Genomic DNA, 23,168 nt, shown 5'->3' on the forward strand with positions numbered 1-23,168 from the left:
TTTGCATGGAACTCCATCTTTCATTTCATAATTTCTTGTGTCACTTTTCATCTGAATTCTTGTTACCATTTGAATATATTATGTTAATTAATATCATGTGACCCGTGGTTTTGACCCCGGGACATCAGAGAAATTACAGCCATTGGCTTGCAGGGTTACGGTAGAAACTTGTCCCCCCAAAGTGCCCCCTAAGTTGTAAGCAAAAAAAAAATACAGTACATTATGTACCATAAATGCTTGAATAAGGAGGATTCAGTGCGGGCTTATTTGAGAACGGCACTTATTAAAAAAAGTATTAGCGTGGCGCTTTCCATGCCCGTTCCCATCTCACCTATTCCTGTAGTTCATTAGGCCTATCATAGGTCCTATGTCATCGTCATATAAATGTTTATAAAGAAATGCGTATCTTCATTGTGGTATTTATTTATTTTAACATTCTATACATTGTATTTAAAACACTGTTTCTCAAAGTTTTTCATTACACACAGGATAATATATTCTCCCGTTTAAGCTTATTTGAGAGCAACGCTCAGCTAAAAAAAAAAATCAGGTTTGGTGCAGCGCTTATTCGAGAGCAGCGCTTATTTGAGAGCGGCAAATTCTCAATCGATGTCCGTAGCACCGAAATTAGAGTTTTGGAGGGGTTCCACCAAAAAGAAATTTATTCCAGCAATTATTTGTGATGCGTAGACGAAAGAAGGGTTTGTGAGGGGTTTTTTACCAATATTCAAGCATTCACATTAGGCCTACTATTTAAAACAAAGGAAAAAAGATACCAGATTTGGCACGGAAACTTAGTATGAGGAAGCACGTTTATTAGAAATGTAAAGTTACGTAGATGTTCGACAAATTTGTCAACATCTTAATTTGAACCCAGGTTCCTCTCCATCTGAATACCATTAAAAGTCTCTGTACAGTACCAAATTCAATATGCTTTTTATTTATTGATTGTATATAGGCCTATATTATGCAGTAACATGAAAAGAACGTGTCCAAAATAAAAGAAGATCGAAGGGAATGCCGCAATTTGTCTACCGTTTCTCATATCATAGATTTAAGCAATGGACTTAAACGCATTTCATTTAAAGCATGGTTCTAGCTATAGGCCTAAATAGATCCAACTTAAAAAATTATATTAACTGGGGAGAAGTGGTTTCTCGTTATAATGAGACCGATCGAAAAAAGATTAGTTTTCATTGAATTACCGTACTCGCGCGAATAATAAGCGCCCTTCTCGAATAAACGCGAAAATTTCCTTAAGTGCCCCGTTTGAATAAACGCCTTCTCAATAATTCAATCAATCTTGGGACTGTGGATGTTGGCATGATTTGAGGCGTGTAGTGGAATCACATTCTCCTGTTTTGTCAATATCAAAATGAGGATATTTATCTTGGACAGATGAGAGCTCCCTGGACAAACAGTATTTCCAACTTCCATCTTGCATTTGTTTATAGCCTAGCCCTACTCCTTTTCCGACAATTTTCACCTTTAACACATTCTCATCTACATCCTGATGATGACATAATTAATGTCAAAATATTGAATTCCGACACGATGGGGTGCCGTTCGATGCTTGGAGTATGTACTATACCATAGCCGTCGAAAGCATTTTGCAAGTGGTCCGGCCATTATAGTCAGAGCGGGGGGTGGGGGGTAAACTAAACAAATTTAGTTGTAAAAGTTAGTAGAGAGCATCCACTATCAGCCTCATCAACATTTTTGCAACTCTGAATGCCTGGAAATAAATGCTGACAATTTGTAGAGCCTCTCTCCTCAAAGAAATAAAATTAGCACGGAGATAGAGTGTATGTTGGAAATATGGTACCTCTGGATGCCTGGAAATACAAGCTGGCAAACCTGTATAGCCACCACCCCTCCCCATCCTGTCTATTGGCAGACAAAGATTTAATGTTAGTGGGGACTAGAGATATACCCACCTCTGCCCTGTATGTTTTGGGCCAAGGTGAGCAAATTGTGAAACTTAAGGCATCTAAATATAACTAAGTTATTGTTATGAAAATATGTAGTACAATATATACTCTACATCGTACATTTACTAAATGTATCTATATTGAAATATTTGCTCCCAGCGGACACTATATTCCATATTCTAAGTTTCGTGGCATGAATATGTCCCCATAGCAGGCTCGAGGGTGTGTCAATAATGTTCATGAGGTACTCTCCCATATAATACTAATAGGAAGATTCTTTTAAAGGGCATCATATTCTTACTGGTATGACTCAAGAAAAAATAGAGATAATAAAGGCCTATGCCCTGTACATGATGCTAAAGAGTGGGCACAGAAAAAAGCATCCAGGTTAAAATTCTGTATCTGGACACAGAATGTGGTAGCATTGACCAAATTACAATTCGTAAGATCATTTTAAATCATAGTAATAGACAAATGACAAAATGCAATTAAGTTGCTTATTCCTCCATGAATAAATAAAGTGCAGGAAACACGAATATGTACAAGGAATAACAATGATAACTATAAGTATATCTACACGACGTGCAGTACTGAGAAATATTAACAATATGCAATTAATTAAATAGGCTTAGAACATGTTCTATGAATGCACATGACACAGTATGCTATGAATTATCTATGGAAATACAGTAGGCCTCCTATGCCTATACAAATAACGTCGCGTTTCGACAAACTTACTGCTCGTACAATTTATTTTACACTTACCAAATTCAGTCTGAGGCATAGTCAATTATTTATCACGCTCCAGGTCAGTTATATTATCACTTGAATTGTTAAAATGCTGTAATTAAATCCTGGGTCTTCTGGTAGACCTTATAGCGATTACACTCAGACAGACCATGTAGATACCTCCATGTACAGATCTAACAGGTGATACAGGCTTTTTTTGTAAAAGAGTGGGGAGGGGCACAATGTTGTTAAATGTGGCTAGTTTTACAGGGGTTAAGTGGTCATACCGTGGAAACTTTTTTTACCTGGATGCCCAGAAAAAATATGAAATAATTATGATGATGATGATGATGATGAAGATCAAACTCTGTTTAAAGTGAGTCCAATTTGGAATCAATGGAAAATAAAGGCCCCGGTAAGGGTGCATGGAAAAAGCCCCGAGAAAAATCAGTAGTTTCGATTTGGGGCTGAGACTAATTTGGGTTGCTATAATTAGACTTATAAAATAGTAATACTTCCAGAAAGCAAAGCCATATCTTCCCATTGAGCACGGGGACTAAAAAAAGCTGGGCAAAAATTTGATGGTTCTGGTTGTAGCGTATAGGCATGTTTGGTATTGATTTAATTTTAGTTATCGTTGCTTTGCATTGCATTGGAATTGTTGATTTTTTCGGGTCGCCAACCCGTTACGAATCTGGATATCCCCCACCACCACTCGTCTGACAGCACGACGAGGTCATCGGACTAAATTAATATTTAAACTGAATCAAGACGTTACTATGATTGCTGTTCCCTAATATTGTAGTCTAAAAGTATAATTTTGGGATGCCCGAAAATAGCAACTGGCAATTATAGAGCCAAATACCACTCCCCAGCAAGGGGCAGAAACAGCATGCATGATGTGAACGAATTATGAAATTATGGCATCTGCGATACACAAAAATAGCATCTGGCAACCAAGAATAGCAAGTAATCATGGCTGGCTTTATCCGCATAAGCCTTGTGTGGTGACTAACCCCAACATTTCATACATAGTTAATTGTAATTATATGTTTATACCTCTAAACATTGTCAAAATTACAATTTTTTTTTTTTTTTTTGACTTTTCTGTTATTTGCTTTTTTTTTTTTTTTTAAGGGTGTAGACTTTTCTGTTATTTGCCATTCTCTCTTATTTTATATTTTTAATTGTAATATTTATACCTTTAATGTAATAGGCCTATGTATGTAATATTTAATATGTGAAACTGAATTTTATGTAATTTTATGTACCGGTACCGTATTTTTAATCTTTAGACATTTATTTTTTATATCATTTTATATTTTTATTGTTTTTTTTTTTTTTTTTTTTTTTGTGTGTTTTGACACACTGTTGGATCTTTAACAGATAAAAAAAAATTTAAAAAAATAAAATATGTAATAATATTGAGAAAAAGTGGTCCGGCCAAAGCCGGTGCGGCCGGTGCGGTTCCGACGGCCCTGTATACTATCTTATTCTCATCTAAGTTTTCAAGAAAACCTGCAATGATCATGCCGTCCTGCTATTCTCAATCGGCCGATGGCCAACAAGCTAACGTGTTTCTTTAAAAACTGGTATACCGCCAAGACAAATGGTAAACGCCAATTGATTCGAGCCGAGAGAGGATGAAGTACTGTAGGCCTATAAGCTAACCACACCACTAATTTCATCTGCTATTCTGCTGTTATGTAATGTAATACTGTACTCACAACATTCTTGTCACGACAAGCATGCTCTCTGGACGATCATCTTTTCCGCCGCACCACCATTCGTTTTGCGGTTTCCTGATGTCCTTATATACAGTAATCGTTTTTCATTAAAAATGTGCCTCTTGAATTTAATAAGTTCTCATAAGAAACCCTTCGATGTTCACTCTGTTTTCATAAGCGCCCCGTTTGAATAAGCGCCCCTCGAAAGTGCAAAAAAAAAAAAAAAAATATTTTAAGCGCCTGGGCGCTTATTCGCGGGAGTACTGTACAATTTTTTTCTCTAAGAAAATATTTAAAGATATGAGGGGTCAGTGAAATAGTGCTAACCCACAAGTGATTTATTTTGAGATAAAGTTGTTTTAAAATTTGGAAAAATCCTTGAACAAAAAAATCCTATGTAATTATTTTGAAACCCTCTATATCTAATATTAAATACAGTACCGTATGCAGTATCTGTGAAAGTGTTTGAATGTGGGGTAACTTTATGTTGCTGAATGTAGCTCATTTTTGACGAAAAAGTGAGTTTAACACTCTTTTGCACCGAACCCTTCATATACTGTGGTGAATTCCGAAGATAAGCCAAAGAACTCCAATTAAAAATGAATTGGTAATTTTAACGATACCTTTGTGAAACTGAAACATTACGGCCAACCAACAATAATAATAAAAGTATCAATAAACAACGATTTTCCTATGTTTCGGTTGCTACTTCGGCGAGCCTTGGTCAAATGTTCGGCGATCGGGGTGTAGTCCGCCACATTTCATACCCCCACCCCCATTCACCAGTATCCTATAGTTTATAATTTTAGAAACCCCCGCTTTTAAAAGCGAGGGGAAAACAACAATTACGAATGACTGTCAAATCATCTCATTCGAAAAGCGTGGGCTTGTCAGTAAATAATCATGGTCGGCGGAAACGGGGGTGGGCGGGACCCCGGGTCACCCACTTTTTGCAGGAAATATATAATGTCTATGCAGATTTTTGTATGGTCTGCTTCATCGCAATTCATATTCCATTCATCTTACTTAGTGAAAAAACGTTCCGCCGGTCCTGAAAATAAATAAGATAAATCATAATTTTTATGAATATATTCTGCACAAAATGTAGTGAGCTTTTTATAGGCCTAAATTAAAACACTTTATAATATTCTGAAAACGTAATGTAGAAATAGTATTCGTCTAAAATAAATTGTATGTCTAGAATGGCAAAGTAATTGTTTTATTTTTTTATCTGCTTCTGATTCTATATTTTCTCGACGATGTTTGTAATAAAGAACAAAGAATATAACTTTATAAAAGAGGAATCTGCGAGGTGTGAACAAAATTGCCCAAACCAGGATTGAATGAAGGCCTGCATTGAAAACGGCGTTGCATGTGTTCAGGTAAACCCATTTTTCAGAGGACCGCCGCTTTGTCCAGCAGACCCCTACCCAAATGCACCTTTAAAATATCCTTCCCTCTTCATAATTCACATTAAAATTGTTGTTGCAGGATTACAAACTGATCAGTTGTATTTTAAAATTTATTTTGTTGTTTTTGTAGAGGATCCCTTTCAGTCAGCACTGCTGTTAAGAGTTAAATAAAGTTGAATAATTTATTATTATTATTATTATTATTAGTAATAGTAGTAGTAGTAGTATTATTGTTATTGTTATTGTTATTGTTATTGTTATTGTTATTGTTATTATTATTATTATTATTATTATTATTATTATATTATTATTATTATTATTATATTATTATTATTATTATTATTATTATTATTATTATTATTATTATTATTATTATTATTATTATTATTATGATTGGGATAAGGCCCCATTAAAATTATTAGTTTATCACCCGCTCCCTCATCACTTTTGGGGAAAATCTGTTTTGTTTTTTTTTTTTTTTTTTTTTCAATCAACATATATTTTTATTTTAAACGGTCCTTTTTCCATATTTTTTCACTTGAAAACTCAGGATTTATGTTTACTGGTACAACAAAAACATCTTTTTTAAATATAAATTTGATTCCACTCTTATGACTTTTTATATAATGTGTCACTAACCATTGATTTACTTGTGAACATGGGTAAAATGGAGGCTGGGTTAGCAGAAAAAAAAAACCTCCCTCCCTGATCAGTTTCTTCTTTGCTGTGGTGATAAACTAATAATTTCTTTATGGGGCCTAAATTCCAAGCAGTGGTCACATTGATAGGCCTGTGGTAACTGTACTTTAGTTTATACTTTAATGAAGGGCGACCTCATTTCATTTTACCGCGACGATGCTCGCTTGTTTTTATTAAAGATCATCAACATCCGGGTGTTTTTGGAAAGTGGATCACATGACATGTTAATTTTCTCGTCCGCGCGTTGTTGTTTATCGGAGTAAAAATATGTCTGTCGAAAGCACGCCAGGTAGTGAAAAGAAGATTTCAGAGCTTCGGGTAGTAGATTTAAGAGCAGAGCTTGAAAGGAGAGGTCTTGAAAGAAGTGGCGTTAAAGCAGTTTTAGTTGAGCGATTGCACAAGGTTAATAAGATAGTATATTTTATAATTTTATTATGTTATGTAACTTAGTTTCTAGGCCTAGGGCCTAGGCCTAGACCTTGATGAGATTAAATCCTTCCCGGACCCATTCATGCGTGCTAGGCCTGCAGTATACTATAGGTAGGGTGCGGTTGGTTTATCATTGTTTGTGGCTACAGACCCATGAGGAGGCTAGCGTCCTTACAGTACAGACACAAATTACCGCTTCGTATCTGCGCGTAACCTCTCGTAATCTGCTCGTAGGTACGTTTTGAACGTACAGTAGCTACGAACCACTACGAAGGTCATTGTTATTTTAATTAGGCCTAGCTTTGCAATGATCGTAGGCTGGATCGTCGGGATCTGGATCGTAAACAATATTGAAATATAGTTTACCAGCTTTCAACACGTAAGCAATGTTGCAATTTACTAAATAAACAATGTTAGAACTTTATTGTTTTGTTATATCCTACCTTATTATTAAATCGATCATGTTTTAAAACTGTGTTTAGTTCGCTAGCTGGGTGAGTAACCTAGTGGGCATTCAGTATGTTCGAATTTCGATGTCATTTAGGCTTATGTACGGCCAACATTTTCCCCTATAGAGGAGGAGAGCAGACAGTAGATACTGGTAAACTTTCCAATTCAGAGAATTTTGATCCGATATTATTCTTCTGGTAGTAGGAATTTTCTTCTTTTAAATAATACTGATGACAAATCATGTACAAATTATCACGATTTCTACAGATCACGTTATTTATTGTTTACCGTAATTTGAAGCAGAACAACCTGCAAAGCGATCCAATACTAAATGGAAGTATAGAAATCACTACCTTGCCGAATTAAGGCTAGTCATGCTAGACCGCATTTACTCAGTTTTTTGCTCACTGTTGCTCACAGCTTTTCAACATTTGCCACGAGGTTAACCTTTAACACACTTTACTGTGTTCTGATTGGCGCGCACTCTGACGTCTAATGCTGGTTAAGTTTTACTTTCCATTGGGTTTTCCATGTGACATTCAGTAATTTTACAACCAACGGACGTTAATTCTCCTTTATATTTATTATTTATCTTACTAAATCAAGACTACAAAATATTATTTGATAAACAATCTTTTCACATGTGTGTATTGTCATTGAGTACATCATTTTTTGACATTTTAAATGAGGTAAAATAATTGTAAGTAAAAAATAAGCTAGGCCTAGGCTAATTAATTAAAAAAAATAATACAGCAGTACAAACAAGTTCCTGTCGTGGACTGCGAGTGGAAGAGGAGACTCCCATGAAGTTAAGTGTACGTTTTTCTTATTGAAAAACAGCTCCATACTTTAAATTAACGGTCTAAACTCGTGTTTGCCATTCACAAATTATCAAACAATACATTGTTTATTCCAGTAAGATACAGCAGTCTTTCTGCACATACAAATAAACAACATGCTTTTGCTTCGTAGGTTCGCTTCGCGTAGCCTTGCTTAGATTGTTTATTTCAGGCTACGATGTATCTACGAAGCCTGCGCGCAGGTTAGATTGTTTATATCAGGCTACGAAGCCTGCGCGCAGGTTAGATTGTTTATATCAGGCTACGATGTATCTACGAAGCCTGCGCGCAGGTAAAAGTGCAATATTTCATGGCGGTACTGTACTTCAGTCTTTTTGAATTGTATTGTCACTATACTGTGTTGTAACCATGATATTTCCAGATAACACAGTGTCAAAGACTAGACCTATGCCCTAGTTATGTAGCATAAGCCTAGACTACCCTAGGCTATGTCGCCTGTATCATCAGTATCAAATTGCGTGATATTTTGTGTGAAATTAACCGCAGAAGGGACCGGGTGTCTAGGCCTAGCCTAGGCAAGGCCTACTGTAGTCACTAAACATACTGCTTGTTCTCTGATGACGTCAACCATCTGGCCTGGTGTTTACTTCACACGACATGCACGAAAAGAACACATCGGTGACAACAGGCTAAACAAAACAGATTAAAATTTGGTAGCAATTACGATCGATCAAACAATATAACAGCCATTTTAAAAGGAAAAAATAAAACAAATAGGCCTAGGCCTACTGGTAAGCTTAAACATCCAAACTATTCAGAATTCATTGAATTCAATTCAAATTTAATTTCTTCTGGAAAAACATGACAACAAAACATGATGCTGCCTTTCAAGGATTGCAAAGAAGTTTTAAAAACTAGGCCTAGGTCTATCAAGTGACTCCTGACAGCATCATTACAAATTAAAAATCTTAACTGGAAAGCAATATTCAGAGCCTCACTATCAGCACCCCCCCCCCCAATCCCTTGTCAGCAGATTTTGACTAGGGTCCTAATAAATTTTTTAACAATTTTTATTAAAAATTTTTGTTAAGGGCACATAGAAAAATTGTTAGATTATCACTACCATCCGCATAAAAAATTTGGCAAATACCGATGCGGGAATAAAGAAAAAAAAAATCAACAGCATAAAAAAAGACCAATGCAATTTTGTGACTTAAAATACATTTTCTTTAATTTAAAAAACAATAAAATTTAACCAGTTTTATTGTATCTAATGGTTTTTAATGTTTAAAAAATTATAAAATTGGTAAAAAAACAGCAATCGAAAATGTTCAGCCTATAGTTAAAGATTTGATGCTCTTAATATATTGTTCAGCAAGATTTTTAAAAAGTACAGAGAATGGTTTTGATGCTACTGTAATGTGTTGTGCTCATCAAACACTGGTTTGCATCCTGATAATTTTTAAAACACATGCATGCTCATTTATTATTTGTTATTGTTTTAACTTAAAAGAGAAAACAATAAGTCTATTAATTTTGTTTTGAAATTGATCTTATAAATATTTTAATTATTCTTATTACCATTAATAGTATTAAAGGTAGTGTTTTAAATTGTAAATATATATTTATCATTTGAGATGATTTGGAACTGGTACTGCTTTGTGCGTTTTTGTGCAAATAGTGTTTTTTTTTTTTTTTTATTGTAAATATTTTCACTAATAAATTTTTTCCACTCGAATCATAATTTTCTTAACCAATTGTTTACTTAGGCAGTGGAGGAAGAAGGAGCAGACCCCAATGAAATATTGATAGTAGTAGCAAATACTCCTGCAAAGAAAACACCAGCAAGTTAGTATTATATGTCATTATTTTTGTTAGTTAAATTATTTTTGGGCTTATTCTCAACCATAAGTTTGAGTTTCCTTTAAAAAGATTTCAGAATTTGTTAATAACCAAGTTTGTGTAAAGTTATAAATCAAATACAAGAATGTTATATATCAAATACATACAACTTTATAGTTAAAACATGATAATACAATGTATCCCAGATATGTCATTATTGTGTCTAGTGTAAATGTAGCTTAAGTCGAATCCAAAATGTCATTGAAATATTGTTTGACTTGGATAAAATTTGACTTACAGATTGTTAAATAATGGAAAGCACTAAATTTGGCATGTAAAATTAGATTGAGTAAGGCTACATTCAGACTTGGAGATAATCCAGGCCTGAGTTAAGCCCAGCTAAAGTTTGCCGGCGTTCAGAGACTAGTGGGTTTAACCAGGCGAGAATTTGCATAATTATAAACCGTAACCAGGAAACGTGTTGTTTCAAAACATTGCTCGCGAAACGTACGCTTGCTCACAGCGTACGTAATTGAATGCTGATTGGTCATTTTGTCACCAGAAGTCAATGCAAGACCCCCCCGCAACGATTGAAGCCCGGCTTAGAAAAATTAAACACGGTGGTACACCAGGCCTAGTTACTATAGGAACACAGCCCGGCTTGAGATAAGCCACCTAGTTCAGGCTGGCAGGTGGATAAACCCGGTGAGTTGGAACGGGTTTATCCACCTAGTCTGAACTAGGCCAAAGTAGAATTATTCGACTTAGGCCAAGTAGACTTTGGCAAGTTTAACTGTATTTTGCATTATTTCTCTATTTCAGAGAAAAAGGAACAAGAAGGAGATGATACTGCAGATAATTCTTATGAGGTGAACACTCAATTTTATTTATTGCATACAACTTTTTAATTCATGTAAAGAAATTAGTAACAAGTGTCTCGGGTAAGATGTTCTATTAAAATTTCAGGGCTCTGTAAACACATTTTTTTTCTGTTGTCTCCACCTAATGAATCTGTACCTAGAGTAGTCCTACTGCTGTAATAACATTTGATTCTAAGATTAATTAGTCCAAATATTGTAAGTGTAATGTCTTCTAAATTGTATATTGTCATAATTTTTTATTGAATTTCACTCTGGCCTCATTCTTTTTTTAGGCTACTGTGTCTTCATGTTTCCCTATTTTCATTTTTTAGGCAAAATCTCTAGAATATCATGTAATAATTTAGGGATTAAATGAATTTTTGTGTTGCCAGCTTTGCTTACAATATAGTCCTCAAAGAAACAACCCTGACAAAAACCTTTTTTTTTTGTCTAACTGTATGTCAACATTTTCAGATGATTGATGAAATGGAGGAAGTGATGGAGACTGAAGATTCAGAAAGGCAGTTAGAAGAACATGGCATGCAGATAATGGAGGACATTGGTCCAGATTATGAGATGGATAACATTGAGGTTTTAGATGAAAAGATGGATTCCGACATAAATGAGGTTATTTTTCCTTTTAATTTTGCATTAATTACACGCAAAATATTTTTTAGAAAAAAACTGGCAGTTCTTATTGTCAAACCTGTCTTTCTAATATAAAATTATGCTAATTATTTAGTTTATTTCTTTTTAAATCAATATAAAAGATAATGTATAATTCAGTTAAACTTACAATGAATTAACAAAATATAAATATACATAGAATGTAGATGTTTTATTATTTAATATGGTTTTGTTATTGCAAAGTTCAAATACATAATAGTACTCAGGACACTTGAGAAAATTAAAGATTACTTAGTAGAAACAAAGTGTTATTTATTGTGTGTATATTATCATTTTGTTGCTTTTACATTTTGTGTTTTTTTTTTATTTATTTATTTAGAATGACGCTATTCTGGATGTACTTGAGAGCATTGGTGAAGATAATGACGATGCACTCAACGTGAATGCTGAGTATGACCAACTGCTTACTGAAGATGTAAGTATGCAAGGGCTTAACACATTACTAATAAGTATTACTAGAATGCAATTAATACTAGTATGTAAATAGTACATGCAAATATATTTTCTTATGTTTTTTTGGTATTTTTTTTTTTTTTAGTTCACTTGATTTATGTTTAATTCAACAATAGACAACCTGCCACATACAGGATCAATTTAAGCTGAAATATGATGTTTATCAAAAATAAAAACAATATGATTAAATCCTTAACATTTGTAATAGTAAAATATGTTTACACAAAATTGTACTCTTGTTTTTTCCAGTTGTGGTGTATTTAAGAACTAAGGCTTATATATTTTTCTAATATTTTTTGTTTCAGGAAGTTGATGGAGATGTTCCTGATAGAGATAAAGGTATAGTAGTCGATATAGCAGTGCTACTAATGAGATTGTCAAAAAGTACCCATAGCATGTTAACATATCTTCAATATAAACAGTAAGGTTATAAGTAATGTTAAAGCTTTCTTCTCTATTGTGAAACACCATGCTTAATATATCAAATTTTTTAATTTATTATTTGTGACAATTTAAAAAAAAATGTATTTTTACATGAAATGAATAATTATTGAGATCAAATTATGTATTAGTTTATAAAAAATACAGTATGGTGTTTCCATCTGAGAGTAAAATAAACATTTTATAAATGGAGACTTGCAGAACAACTATAAGTATTGTGATGTGCATCAGTTGTGAGGATCTGATCCTTCATTGTTTTGGACTGACTGGTGGGCATTCTTCAGGTACCAGCATGCAGATTAAAACCAGCCTTGGATGTTTTAAGTAGAAATATGTTCTATCAAACAAGAGAACATTAGCAGTTTGTCCTCTCACTGGTGTTGTGAACAATGAAAACACAAACTAAAATGCATTGAGGGTATATATACAGTATGCAGTTAATGTACAATTGAGAGATTTCATCTGAAGTGGTAAAACATCCTGTTTTTTCCGGAGGTATTCAGAAAGGTAGTTGTAGATACAAGAGTTCCAGAATAAACCAATGGTGCCTGACACACTTCAACCCAATAATTTACCGTATATGCAAGTTTCTCTCAGACGTGATGGAAGTACTGTACACCAAACCGGTAATTGTTGGGGATTTGTATAGCGCATAATCTCTGCCCTGAACATGAGTGCACATAATACATGGCCCTTATGTGCTGAACATGAGCGCAGTTTCATTAAAGATTAGTGAGGACATCAAGCCTCTGTAAAGCTGCAAGTACTAATGGCAAATTCGAATGTTTGTCGACATCCAGCTGACCAAGTGTATACATCTGACATCACTCTTTCTGATGATAGTAATGTCGTTGAAGGGATGTTCAACAAGCAACAGTATGTTTTTTTGTGTTTTGTGGCAGTGAAGATGGAGTGGATCAAAACCGATACATCTAGATGTTCAGATTCAAAATCTTCGAAGCCCATACAATGCTGACACAAAATAAACATGTTAAGATTTATATTAAATAGAAAAGAAAGCTTATACATTTTCTTTAAAAATGTTTGATAGTTACATGTACATGTTGGTCAGTATTGAAAGTTGAATAGTCTAATTCTGTTTCTTTTTGTCATTACAAAAATCTAAATTGTGTTCCACTTAATTGTTTGCCTTCAATGTTACAGCAAGTAATGGCCAAGACAAGAATACAAATGCTACTGAGGGTGTCAATGATACATCCTTGCCCCCAACCCCGGGCTCAACAGTTGCATCTGACCCCCTAACCAAAGAGGACACTATCCAAATGGATACCTCTGCTGCCCTAAAAGCAGAAGACAATGAGAGTCTGGTTGTTCATGTCGATGAACCTGCTCTACTTGAGCTAGATGCTGACCTTACCTCTACCCCTAAAAAACCGCTAGATGATTCTACTGCTGAAGAGCAAACGACGGCTCGCAATGCTGATGACCGTAGTGGTACACCCACTAAAGATGAAGGAACTGACAAAGGTGTTGAAACGGACACCACCAGTACAAAAACCTCAGAGGCTAAGGATGGCACGAAAGAATCGGGTAAAGATGAAAAGAAGGATAACAAGTCTACCAGCAAAGATGCAACAGGTGACAGGAAAACTGGTTCAGGTTCAGCTACTAGTGGTTCACGCAGCAAAAGGTTTGTGATGTCCATTGTATTAGACACTGATTGGCAATCATCTCCTGTCATCAGTCTAAGCAATGTTCTTGTTTATTATTAGTTCGTTTTGCTTTGTGTTAAAGGAAAAATCTAACAGTATGACTGGATGTAAGGAAACAAGCTAAAAGTAGTGTAAACTGGTAGTTATTAAATAGTTAAAAATATATAACAGGTAATAATATTTATGAGCATGGAACAATACTAAAATAAATAAAATGCATGATGGTGAAACCAATATCCTAAACAATTTCCGGCCCCTGATCCACCCATACTGATGGAGCAGTCTGATTTGTTTGATAAGTTGATATCTTGGTTCATAGTGATGTAGGTTGAGACTAACGAAGACACTTGGATGTAGCTGGGGCTTGACTTCTCCGTATCATGACCCCATAAGCAATCCGAGGAACTGCTGCTGTGCAAATCCTTGCGCAAGAGATTTGATGCTGAGGGCGACTATTACTACAAGATCATATACAGAATTGTACTAGAAGTGATGGCTTTTTCACAGGGCAAACTTCTAGGCTACCTGGTAGGATAGTGAAGTAGTATGTGTGCAGATAATTGCCACATTGCTGGACTACTCCCGAAGGAAAAGGTCGCGCATGGTTGCTTGAATCTAATAACCACGGAACTTTGCGAGTGCGTTGCATCCTTGGCAAAAGGTGCTATATAAATGTTGCAAAACATCTGTTGAAAAAAATTAATTAAAATTAGTTAATGACTCCTTTTTTTTTAAATCTTTAAAATGAATATCTGCTTACAATAATATTACACCAAAAAATGAAACAGAATGCATATGATATCATCATAGTTTATTTTGATTAAAATACACACATTAAGTACATATGCCCCTGAGATGTTTTTCAGCAATGCGATAATTTTATCACTAACCCACAAAAATTGTTTGCAAGATCTATGAGGAACGATATGGCTTGAAATCGTGCGTAGAAGGATCAGTCGTTGTGGTACGAAGAGGAGTTGCATACTGAGATTCTATTCATCATATGTTGTTTTTAAATAGTTGTAAATTTGGCATGTCGACTTGTATGGTTTTTCAGTTCACTTAATGTTTGAAATGAAATACAAGACCATTATTCAATGCTTTTATTTAAAGTAGTCACTGATTACTCAACAGATCTTTAAAAATAATTATCATACAGTATTTTTCAAGTAATTCAATATATGCAGTAGATAATTAAATGTCTAAAGCTTACAGGTTATACCTTCGGGTTTAATTATGCTCTTCATTTATGCTAGGAAAGTAGGTTTGTAAAAAGTATTTTGTGATAAACTAGGATAATTTTAGTATTTGATTACAAGTAACATATTACAATATGTTAAATAATCTGCTAAATTATTAACTTTGGTGATCTATACTTGCAGCTCTGCTTCAACCAAGACACCATCACGTGATGAAAAGGGTAAGTTAACCAAAAGGAAAAAAAATTATTAATTTTGGCTTGTGATTACTAGAAATTGCGAGTACTAGTGATCCAATGCTAATTTTAATGGTTGGATTTTTATCCACTGCTTACCATCTTGCCTGAACGGATGTTTATTTGTTAGCAATAAGGAAAATTTTAATATGTATTCTGGCTACTATGAAATATACTTATCAGAAACATTGAAACTAAATTGTTGTCAAAAGATAATGTCAAATTAATCTGGTGTACAATACTCATTGTGGCACTACACATCACATATTCCATCCTGCAAATGGTAAGCTGCATGCTGTAAATTAAAAAAAGAATAAAAAAGTATATTGCAAGTGTGTATTTATTATTTATATGTGATACCATTATTATATTGCAGGTCGCAATCTGTGGGTAAGCAACCTGTCGAAAAATACACGTGCAGCAGATTTGAAATCAGCATTCAGCAAGTATGGCAAGGTAATTCATAATGGATAAATATTGTTATATTTTGATCTTATTAAAGACTATCTATTGGACAATAGAGCAAAATAATTAATGATTTATGTTTAAAATTTGCTGCTTTATGACCATAATTGTGTACATAAAATGAGCACATTTCATGTTTTTATTAAAGGTGATTGGAGCCAAGGTGGTAACTAATGCACGTAGCCCTGGGGCAGCTTGCTATGGGTTTGTTACCATGTCAACAAGTTCCGAGGCTGCCAAGGCTATTAATCATCTTCATAGGACAGAGTTGCACAGCAAAACAATTCATGTTGAATGGGTAAGTTGGGCCACAAAAAAGAAAAAAAAGCAATACCTACATCAGATTCATATAATTTTTCAGCAACCAATCTTCTCTCAATTGTATTTCTTTTAGAGCTCATTTATATTTTGGACTTCTCGGGAAAAATCAACTTAAATTTGTTATGAATTTGTTATTTTTTCTGCATAAATTTGTCTACTTTTTTTTTTAAGAGGAAAAAATACATTGTGGTATATTGGAGGACATTTGTCTGTGCATTAAGGCTGGTTAAATTTACTTACAAATATTTTACCCATTTAATTTACAGGCTAGGAATGATCCTGCCCCTGGTTCATCTAGAAAACCAACAACTTCAACCCCAAGGAGGGATAGCCGAGAGTCTAGCAGTCGAACATCAGACACAAAGAAAGATCCTAAATCAGCTGAGAAATCAAAAGTATCTGAGAAACCAAAAGCTGCTGAAAAGAAACCAACTGAAAAGAAACCAGCTGAGAAGTCTAGTAAGGTAGCAGAAAAAGACAAACCTGCTAGCAGCAGCAGAGATAAGACCTCCAGCTCAGCAAAGGATAAAGCGAGCAGTAGCAAAGAAAAGTCTGAAGCTATAAAGAAGGAAGAAAAACTTGGTGAAAAGGTTGAAGATAAGAAGGCTGATGAGAAGAAAGAGGGTGTTAAACCAACTTCTAGCCCGGTAAAGTCTGGGACTGCAGGTGTGTATCATACTGAACCAGTGAACAAAATTGACATACAGTATACATACCATTATATTTTATTTTTATTTATTCAACATAATCTTATTTATTTAAAAGTCTCCCAATTTTCTGTCAACAAAACAAAAATACTTCATACTAAGTTTTAATGTGCATTAGTGTACTACTTTCCTGATGAAAGTAAGCTAGAAGTCAGCAGTTTCATTTCATAGATTCACACGCTTGACAAATATAAGTGTTTAGTATCATTTTTGTGATCAAGTTGCGCTTAAGAACCTTTAATGATATGTAACTGAAACGTGAGACAATGGATAATGTGTTACACAGGAAACCTAAATGTTATTTCAACATATATAATATGAAAAGAAATAAATTTGAAAAAATTTCTAAAATGCCTTTGACCCACATTCATCATATAATATAAAAAGAAATAAATTTGAATGATTTCTAAAATGCCTTTGACCCACTTATTCATCCACGTGCAACTGGATTGAGTGTTTCTTTTTTTTATATAAAAATATAATGATGGGCCTTGGTCTCCAAATCTATACAGACAAACATGCACTACATTGAAATATTAACTCTCAGTGTTTTCTCGGCTCTAAGTGGAAGATATTCTGACAAAGGAGTTAATGAAACAGCAGTCCTTAATATTTTGTTGGATACAATTACTAAATAATTTATAATATATATTAGTTCATTTGCTATATTAGATTTTTATAGCATGTTCTTGTATGTATAATTTTACTCCTTTAATAGTGTTAATTTCTTTACAGTTTTATAGAATTTGTTAAAATAAAAATATTCTAAAGGTTTAGAGACCAGTTATAACCTTAACATAACCTAATTAATATTTGACATTTATGTCTAAATTGTCTTTATTCCTTTTAGGTAAATCGGATGGAAAGGCAATAGAGGAGAAGAAAGAAGGAAGCAGTAGTAAGCCAAGTCCAGGAACTAGAAGAGATTCCAGTAAAGACAGAATTAGTGCTAGGTCATCTTCACAGAATAATGCTGACAAGAAGGAACGAGATAAGAGGGATTCAAAAGATAAAAAAGATGTTTTGTCATTGGATAAAATCAAAGAGCAGCGAGAAAGAGAACGTCAGCGCCAGCGAGAACGAGAGATGAGGGAAAAAGAGCGTCGTAGGATGAGGGACCGAGAAAATGCTTTGAGGCGGGAACGAGAAATTCTACGGAGACAGCACAGAGAAGAAGAGATGAAGCTCCAAAGGGAGAGAGAACAGTTAGAATTGGAAAGGCAGCGGTTGGAAAGAGAAAAGTTAGAAAGAGATCGTCTTGAACGCGAAAGATTACGTTTACAGCAAGAACGTCTTCGCGAAGAGCAAAGGCTTGAACGTGAACGGGAGGAACAACGCCGGTTGGAAATGCAAGTTAGACAAGAGCAAGAAAGAAGAGCAAATCTAAAGAGAACACTTGACAGCCGAGCTCCTCCAATCCGAGAAACAGACCCATATTGGCATGATACCAAAAGAAGTCGTCCTGGTACCATTGAAGAATTTAACAGACCTGACATGAATGAACCAAATCTTTGGAATTCATCCAGAGTTGGTGACAATTCTCACATTGAAAGAAGAGTAGAGCGCTATGACAGGCGTGGTAATGAACAGATGAGACGTGAAGATCTGCAGGTTACAAAGTTTACTGGTCAACAAGGTGTTGGACGTTTTAGAGAAGAACAAGTACGGCGTGATGATACCAGACGAGAGGACAACTTGAATAGAGACAGCCGCAACAGACGTGAAGAAGCCACCAGGAGAAATGACCCTGGTCGCCGAGATGGCAATAGGCGAGACGATTTCCGAGCTAATGAAGCCTCTAGACGAGAGGACCCCTCCCGAAGACGAGAAACTGGGCCAAATCGAAGAGATGCAAATGCTACAGCTACCAGAAGATCACCAAGGGATGAACGAAGAGTCGTTGCTGCCGGTAGAGAGCGTGATTCTCAGAGGAGACAGTCAGGCGGTGTTGCCAGAGATTCTCGATATCCACAAGACAAATCTAATTCTGTTAGTGATCATTCAGAATCTCGTAATCGTCAGCATGACAGGCAGCATGACAGAGGAGACAGACGAGAGCCACAGAGAAATGCACAAGATCGTGACCGTAGTAATACGCATCATCATGCTAATGAACATCGTCGTGGTGGTGTAGCCTCCCGTGAAGAATCAAGTGGACGCCCTGGCACTAGGAATGAGAGTTCAGCTAATGCCCGGTCTGATTGGAAACCAGATCATCGTGCCAGTGGACAAGTCCGAGAATCTGGTGGTCAAAGATCAGATAGGAGAATGGCTGGATCAGAAAGACATGTTGAACTTCGTGGCGAGACGGAACGGCGTGATTTCAACAGAGATCGTAATCAACAGTACTCGGCAAGAATGGAATATGACCGCACAACTGGCCGTGATGAACGAGGTGGCCGAGATAATCAGAGTTCAGTTCATGGTATCGGCTTACTTGGACAAGGACCACGTCAACAAGAAAATAATTGGTCGCAGAGCACCCTTGATAATTCGCTGATGAACAGGCCAGTTGAACGTTGGCCAGCATCGGGTATGGTTGGAGGGCCAATGAATCAAGGCAGCATGTCACAGGTGTCTCAGCCAATGAACCAGCCGATGATGAATCGCTCAGCAAGTGGCGGCTACATGGGTGGAGCGGGTGGAGGGCCTGGCATGCAGCAGTCAAGTAGTATGGGTAGTGGAATGTATAACAACATGATTAATACAATGCCATTAGCGCCTGGTCCAGGAGGTAGTGGTGGTAATTTTGGAATGGAACGAAGTCGTCCACCGCAAGCTGATGTAGGGTTTGGTGGTGGACAGAGGGGTCAAAGATATTAGGATATCAGGTTTTTTGTCAAACAACTGAAAATTGAATGTAATTATTACAGATCTTAGAAAATAGTGATTCTGTGGTCCTACTTTTAAGCACAAAAATATATAGGCCTACTATGATTGCTTTCAGCAACTTCCCACCCATTTTACTTGAGACGAACATAAAATCACTGTACAGGTATTTAAATTATTGAATTTATCATGAAGTAGAAATATGGTTCTTGTGATTTATAGGTTAACGTTGTTGATGTAATGCCGGGTTGTTGCACTGTGCTTACTGTTGTAATGGTTTTAGTATAAAATTTGACCATTGGCTATCATGAGTATTTTCCATGTTTCATCCGGATTACTAAATGTTATTGGTTTTGTTAATGCTCCAATGTTTGCCTTTTAATAAATATTGTTATGCTTATATGAGATGTATCTTTAGTTTTGTTATTGTTTTAACTGGAGACCAGTGTTAGCAACAATTCAACAAGATTAGCGAAAGTGAAATGAAGAACTGAATTGTTATCACCGTTTTTAGTCATCTCAATAAGAATTATGCTGTATCTGGAACAAAGGGCTTGTAAATCACTGTCTTTACGTTCCTTTAATTGAGGATGTTGACTATCGTTAACTGCTTATTCAGCGTTCATTCAGGATGTAGGCCCAATTGAGGGCGCTTTTACTAATTATTTATTTATCTTTAATATAAGATTGTTAAACCTTAGTATTGATAAACTATACAAATCTGATCCATTTAGTACACATACCAGCAGTTGGCGAAAACAATTTGCCCTTTTGTGTCAACTTTGCTATCCTGGTCAATCCCGACATTGTGAGCGCGAGTTGACATTCACAAAAGTGTGAAGTAAGAATCCGGAAGTGTAAAGTTGACATTATGTCACATTCGTGATGTGTGATATGACGTGATTTCACTACTACCCGTGAACTCGGTCGTATGTGGTACGACGCATTTCTAGCCAATTCGTCATTATAGTGTATAGGCGGACAGTTCCGAAAGTTGGAAGTTAAAATTTAATCGAGTAGAAGTGGTTAAACAGGTCAACAGTTGAACTCGGGTCGAGACTGTTTTGCTTGTTGTGGTTCCCGTTTTGTTTTTATCTACCCTAACTCGGTGGTTTTGGAGTTGATGCTAGCTTATTAACAGTATCAATCATCAGTAAGTCTGCACAAATTAGAAAGCTGGGATAAAAATAAAAAGCACCGTTTCTATTAAATTTGGCAGTAGATACACACTCCCGCTGGGAGCCTATTTGTTATTGTGCAAACTTCCACTGTGTAAAACTCGCGAAATAAAGTGTGCGTGAAAACCGAGTGGTAATTGCGCATTGTTCAGTGATGTAAGCCTATCAGCCTAGATTGTCCCAGATTATCTTATGATAGTATCTGAATCCCAGGTTTTCTGAAATCCCAATCGCCGCCATTCTCTAGGTCAGTCTGTCCTACCATGCATTATTAGTTAATTGTGTTTGTATTGCAAATAACGGCTTTAAAAGGCCGATTTTTGAATTTTCCAGAAATGTGGATTAAACTAAATTATATTTTGTAAATAATTGTACTTTAATTGTCGGAGCTCAAATTGTATTTAAGTAATTTCAAGACCATTAAAAATCATCGATTATTCCCTAAAGTATAATGCCGCCGCCTTCAAGTACCATAAGCCCTCTGGGGAGTGGCGCAAATATGCAGTGATCATAGTATTTAATAGTGATTTACGTATTAATTTTATCTAATTCGGTGGTTTAAATAAATAAGAAAACAGCCAAGGGCTAAGTATTTTACAAAAATGTATAAAAGAAAGAATCGGTACGATTACATATTCAAATAATTCAGATGGCACCGAAAGTATACTAAAAGCATTGTTTCAAGTGAAATCTCTGTGTATAAAGGAACACAAGATGTGTACACAACCGTCTTCACTGGAAATTAATTGTATCTAATATATTAATGGAAATTCATTAATTTACGGTTTCTATTCATTAAAATAAACTTTTCAGCAATCCAATATTTGGGTGTACTTAATTACAGGAGTGGCGGGGTGGGGCAGGACCCCTAGTCGGGGAGAAAAACCACAATTCATCGTGGAGAAAAAAAGTATTTTCTACATACAAAATCGATTAAATAAGCCTTTGAAACCCCTAATTTGTCATTTTTCAGGGCGACACCCTGAGATTTTGAGAGCGACACCCTACCATGCCCAATTTTTTGTCGGGGACCTCGGGCCCCTTCCCCGTCGGCAAATCCTGGCCCCCACCACTGCTAAATTAGCTTATTGAGCTTCCAAGTAGACCTCAGGGCCGTAGCCACAAGAATTGAAATGGTCAGGTTGCGAGCACTAAAGCTGGGCCGCGAAGGGCCCCCGGGAAAAATTTGCTATTTTGCCATTGTATAGGCCTACACCAATTTAATGATGTTCTGTAGCTGTAATCTAATACATAATTAAACAATATTTTTTTTATAAAAATATGTTTTAAACTAACATCAAGGCTATAATGAAGCAAAACATAATCAAAATACTTCGAATTCAAAACGGCAGGATTATTCAAGAGAGAAAGCTTGTTACTCACAGCATTGCTGTTATTTTAGTATTTTGCCTTTTGACATTAACAAAAATCTAAGATTAGACCTATAAATAAAGAATAATATTGCTATATGGTACACTTTCAACCAATACATGCAGGCGCTGATCCAGACCTTCGCACTGTTCGCCATTGCGAAAGTCTGGGTGAGAGATAGAATGATATTTATAAAAAATATAAAGTGATTGCAATGCCTGGTTGTCTGCCAAGTTCCAATTTTTCTGTCAGAAATGCCACCTGCTTCCACCGTAGACAAAAATTTAATACACTTTTTGCATTGTCTAAATAATTATTAAAAGGGACTAATTAAATCGATGTACAGTTGAATTTTTTATTTATTTTTTCTTATTTTATTTTGATTTATATGTCACGATGCATGGTTAATCAAAAAACAATCACAGGGAGAATATACACGTGCGTTGATCTTATAACCTTATTTGAATGCATATATCATTTTATTTTTTGTTATTTTAAAATCACGAAAGAAAATTATGCATATTTTATTAATTTCATGGTGGAAGTAAAATCACACCAATCAAGTTTGGTTTTAGATGGTCAGAGTAGAATTGTTGAAATTGATGAGAATGTGCTTAAGTTCGAAAAAAGGAAAAGAGGAGTAGGACTAGACATAGACAAATATGTAAAAAGATTAAAGTTGGAAATATACTGTCTGTCCAGGGATCGGAGCTCTCATCTGTCCAAGAG

General features: G+C 35.4%; 1 protein-coding gene across 1 annotated transcript; it reads left to right on the forward strand.

Moving 5' to 3' along the window:
• Positions 1-6,723: 6,723 nt before the first annotated feature.
• Positions 6,724-20,292, forward strand: LOC117104031 (SAFB-like transcription modulator). The gene is made up of 12 exons (XM_033244681.1): positions 6,724-6,900; positions 9,947-10,025; positions 10,842-10,888; positions 11,354-11,506; positions 11,886-11,981; positions 12,325-12,358; positions 13,625-14,111; positions 15,516-15,553; positions 15,945-16,024; positions 16,182-16,331; positions 16,621-17,020; positions 17,912-20,292. The coding sequence occupies exons 1-12, from the start codon at positions 6,766-6,768 to the stop codon at positions 19,882-19,884; spliced, it is 3,672 nt and encodes a 1,223-aa protein (XP_033100572.1). The 5' UTR covers positions 6,724-6,765; the 3' UTR covers positions 19,885-20,292.
• The last annotated feature ends 2,876 nt before the right edge of the window (positions 20,293-23,168 follow it).

Source organism: Anneissia japonica, unplaced genomic scaffold (genome assembly GCF_011630105.1).
Source record: "Anneissia japonica isolate Jap-2015-1 unplaced genomic scaffold, ASM1163010v1 scaffold287778_len1315358_cov176, whole genome shotgun sequence".
Lineage (NCBI taxonomy): Eukaryota > Metazoa > Echinodermata > Crinoidea > Comatulida > Comatulidae > Anneissia > Anneissia japonica.

Excerpts from the sequence above, each read along its gene's own strand:
- LOC117104031 (XM_033244681.1), top strand. The coding sequence starts at position 6,766 with ATGTCTGTCGAAAGCACGCCAGGTAGTGAAAAGAAGATTTCAGAGCTT. Across the intron at positions 16,332-16,620 it reads AAACAATTCATGTTGAATGG|GCTAGGAATGATCCTGCCCC; the intron begins GTAAGTTGGGCC and ends TTTAATTTACAG. Across the intron at positions 17,021-17,911 it reads GGTAAAGTCTGGGACTGCAG|GTAAATCGGATGGAAAGGCA; the intron begins GTGTGTATCATA and ends TATTCCTTTTAG.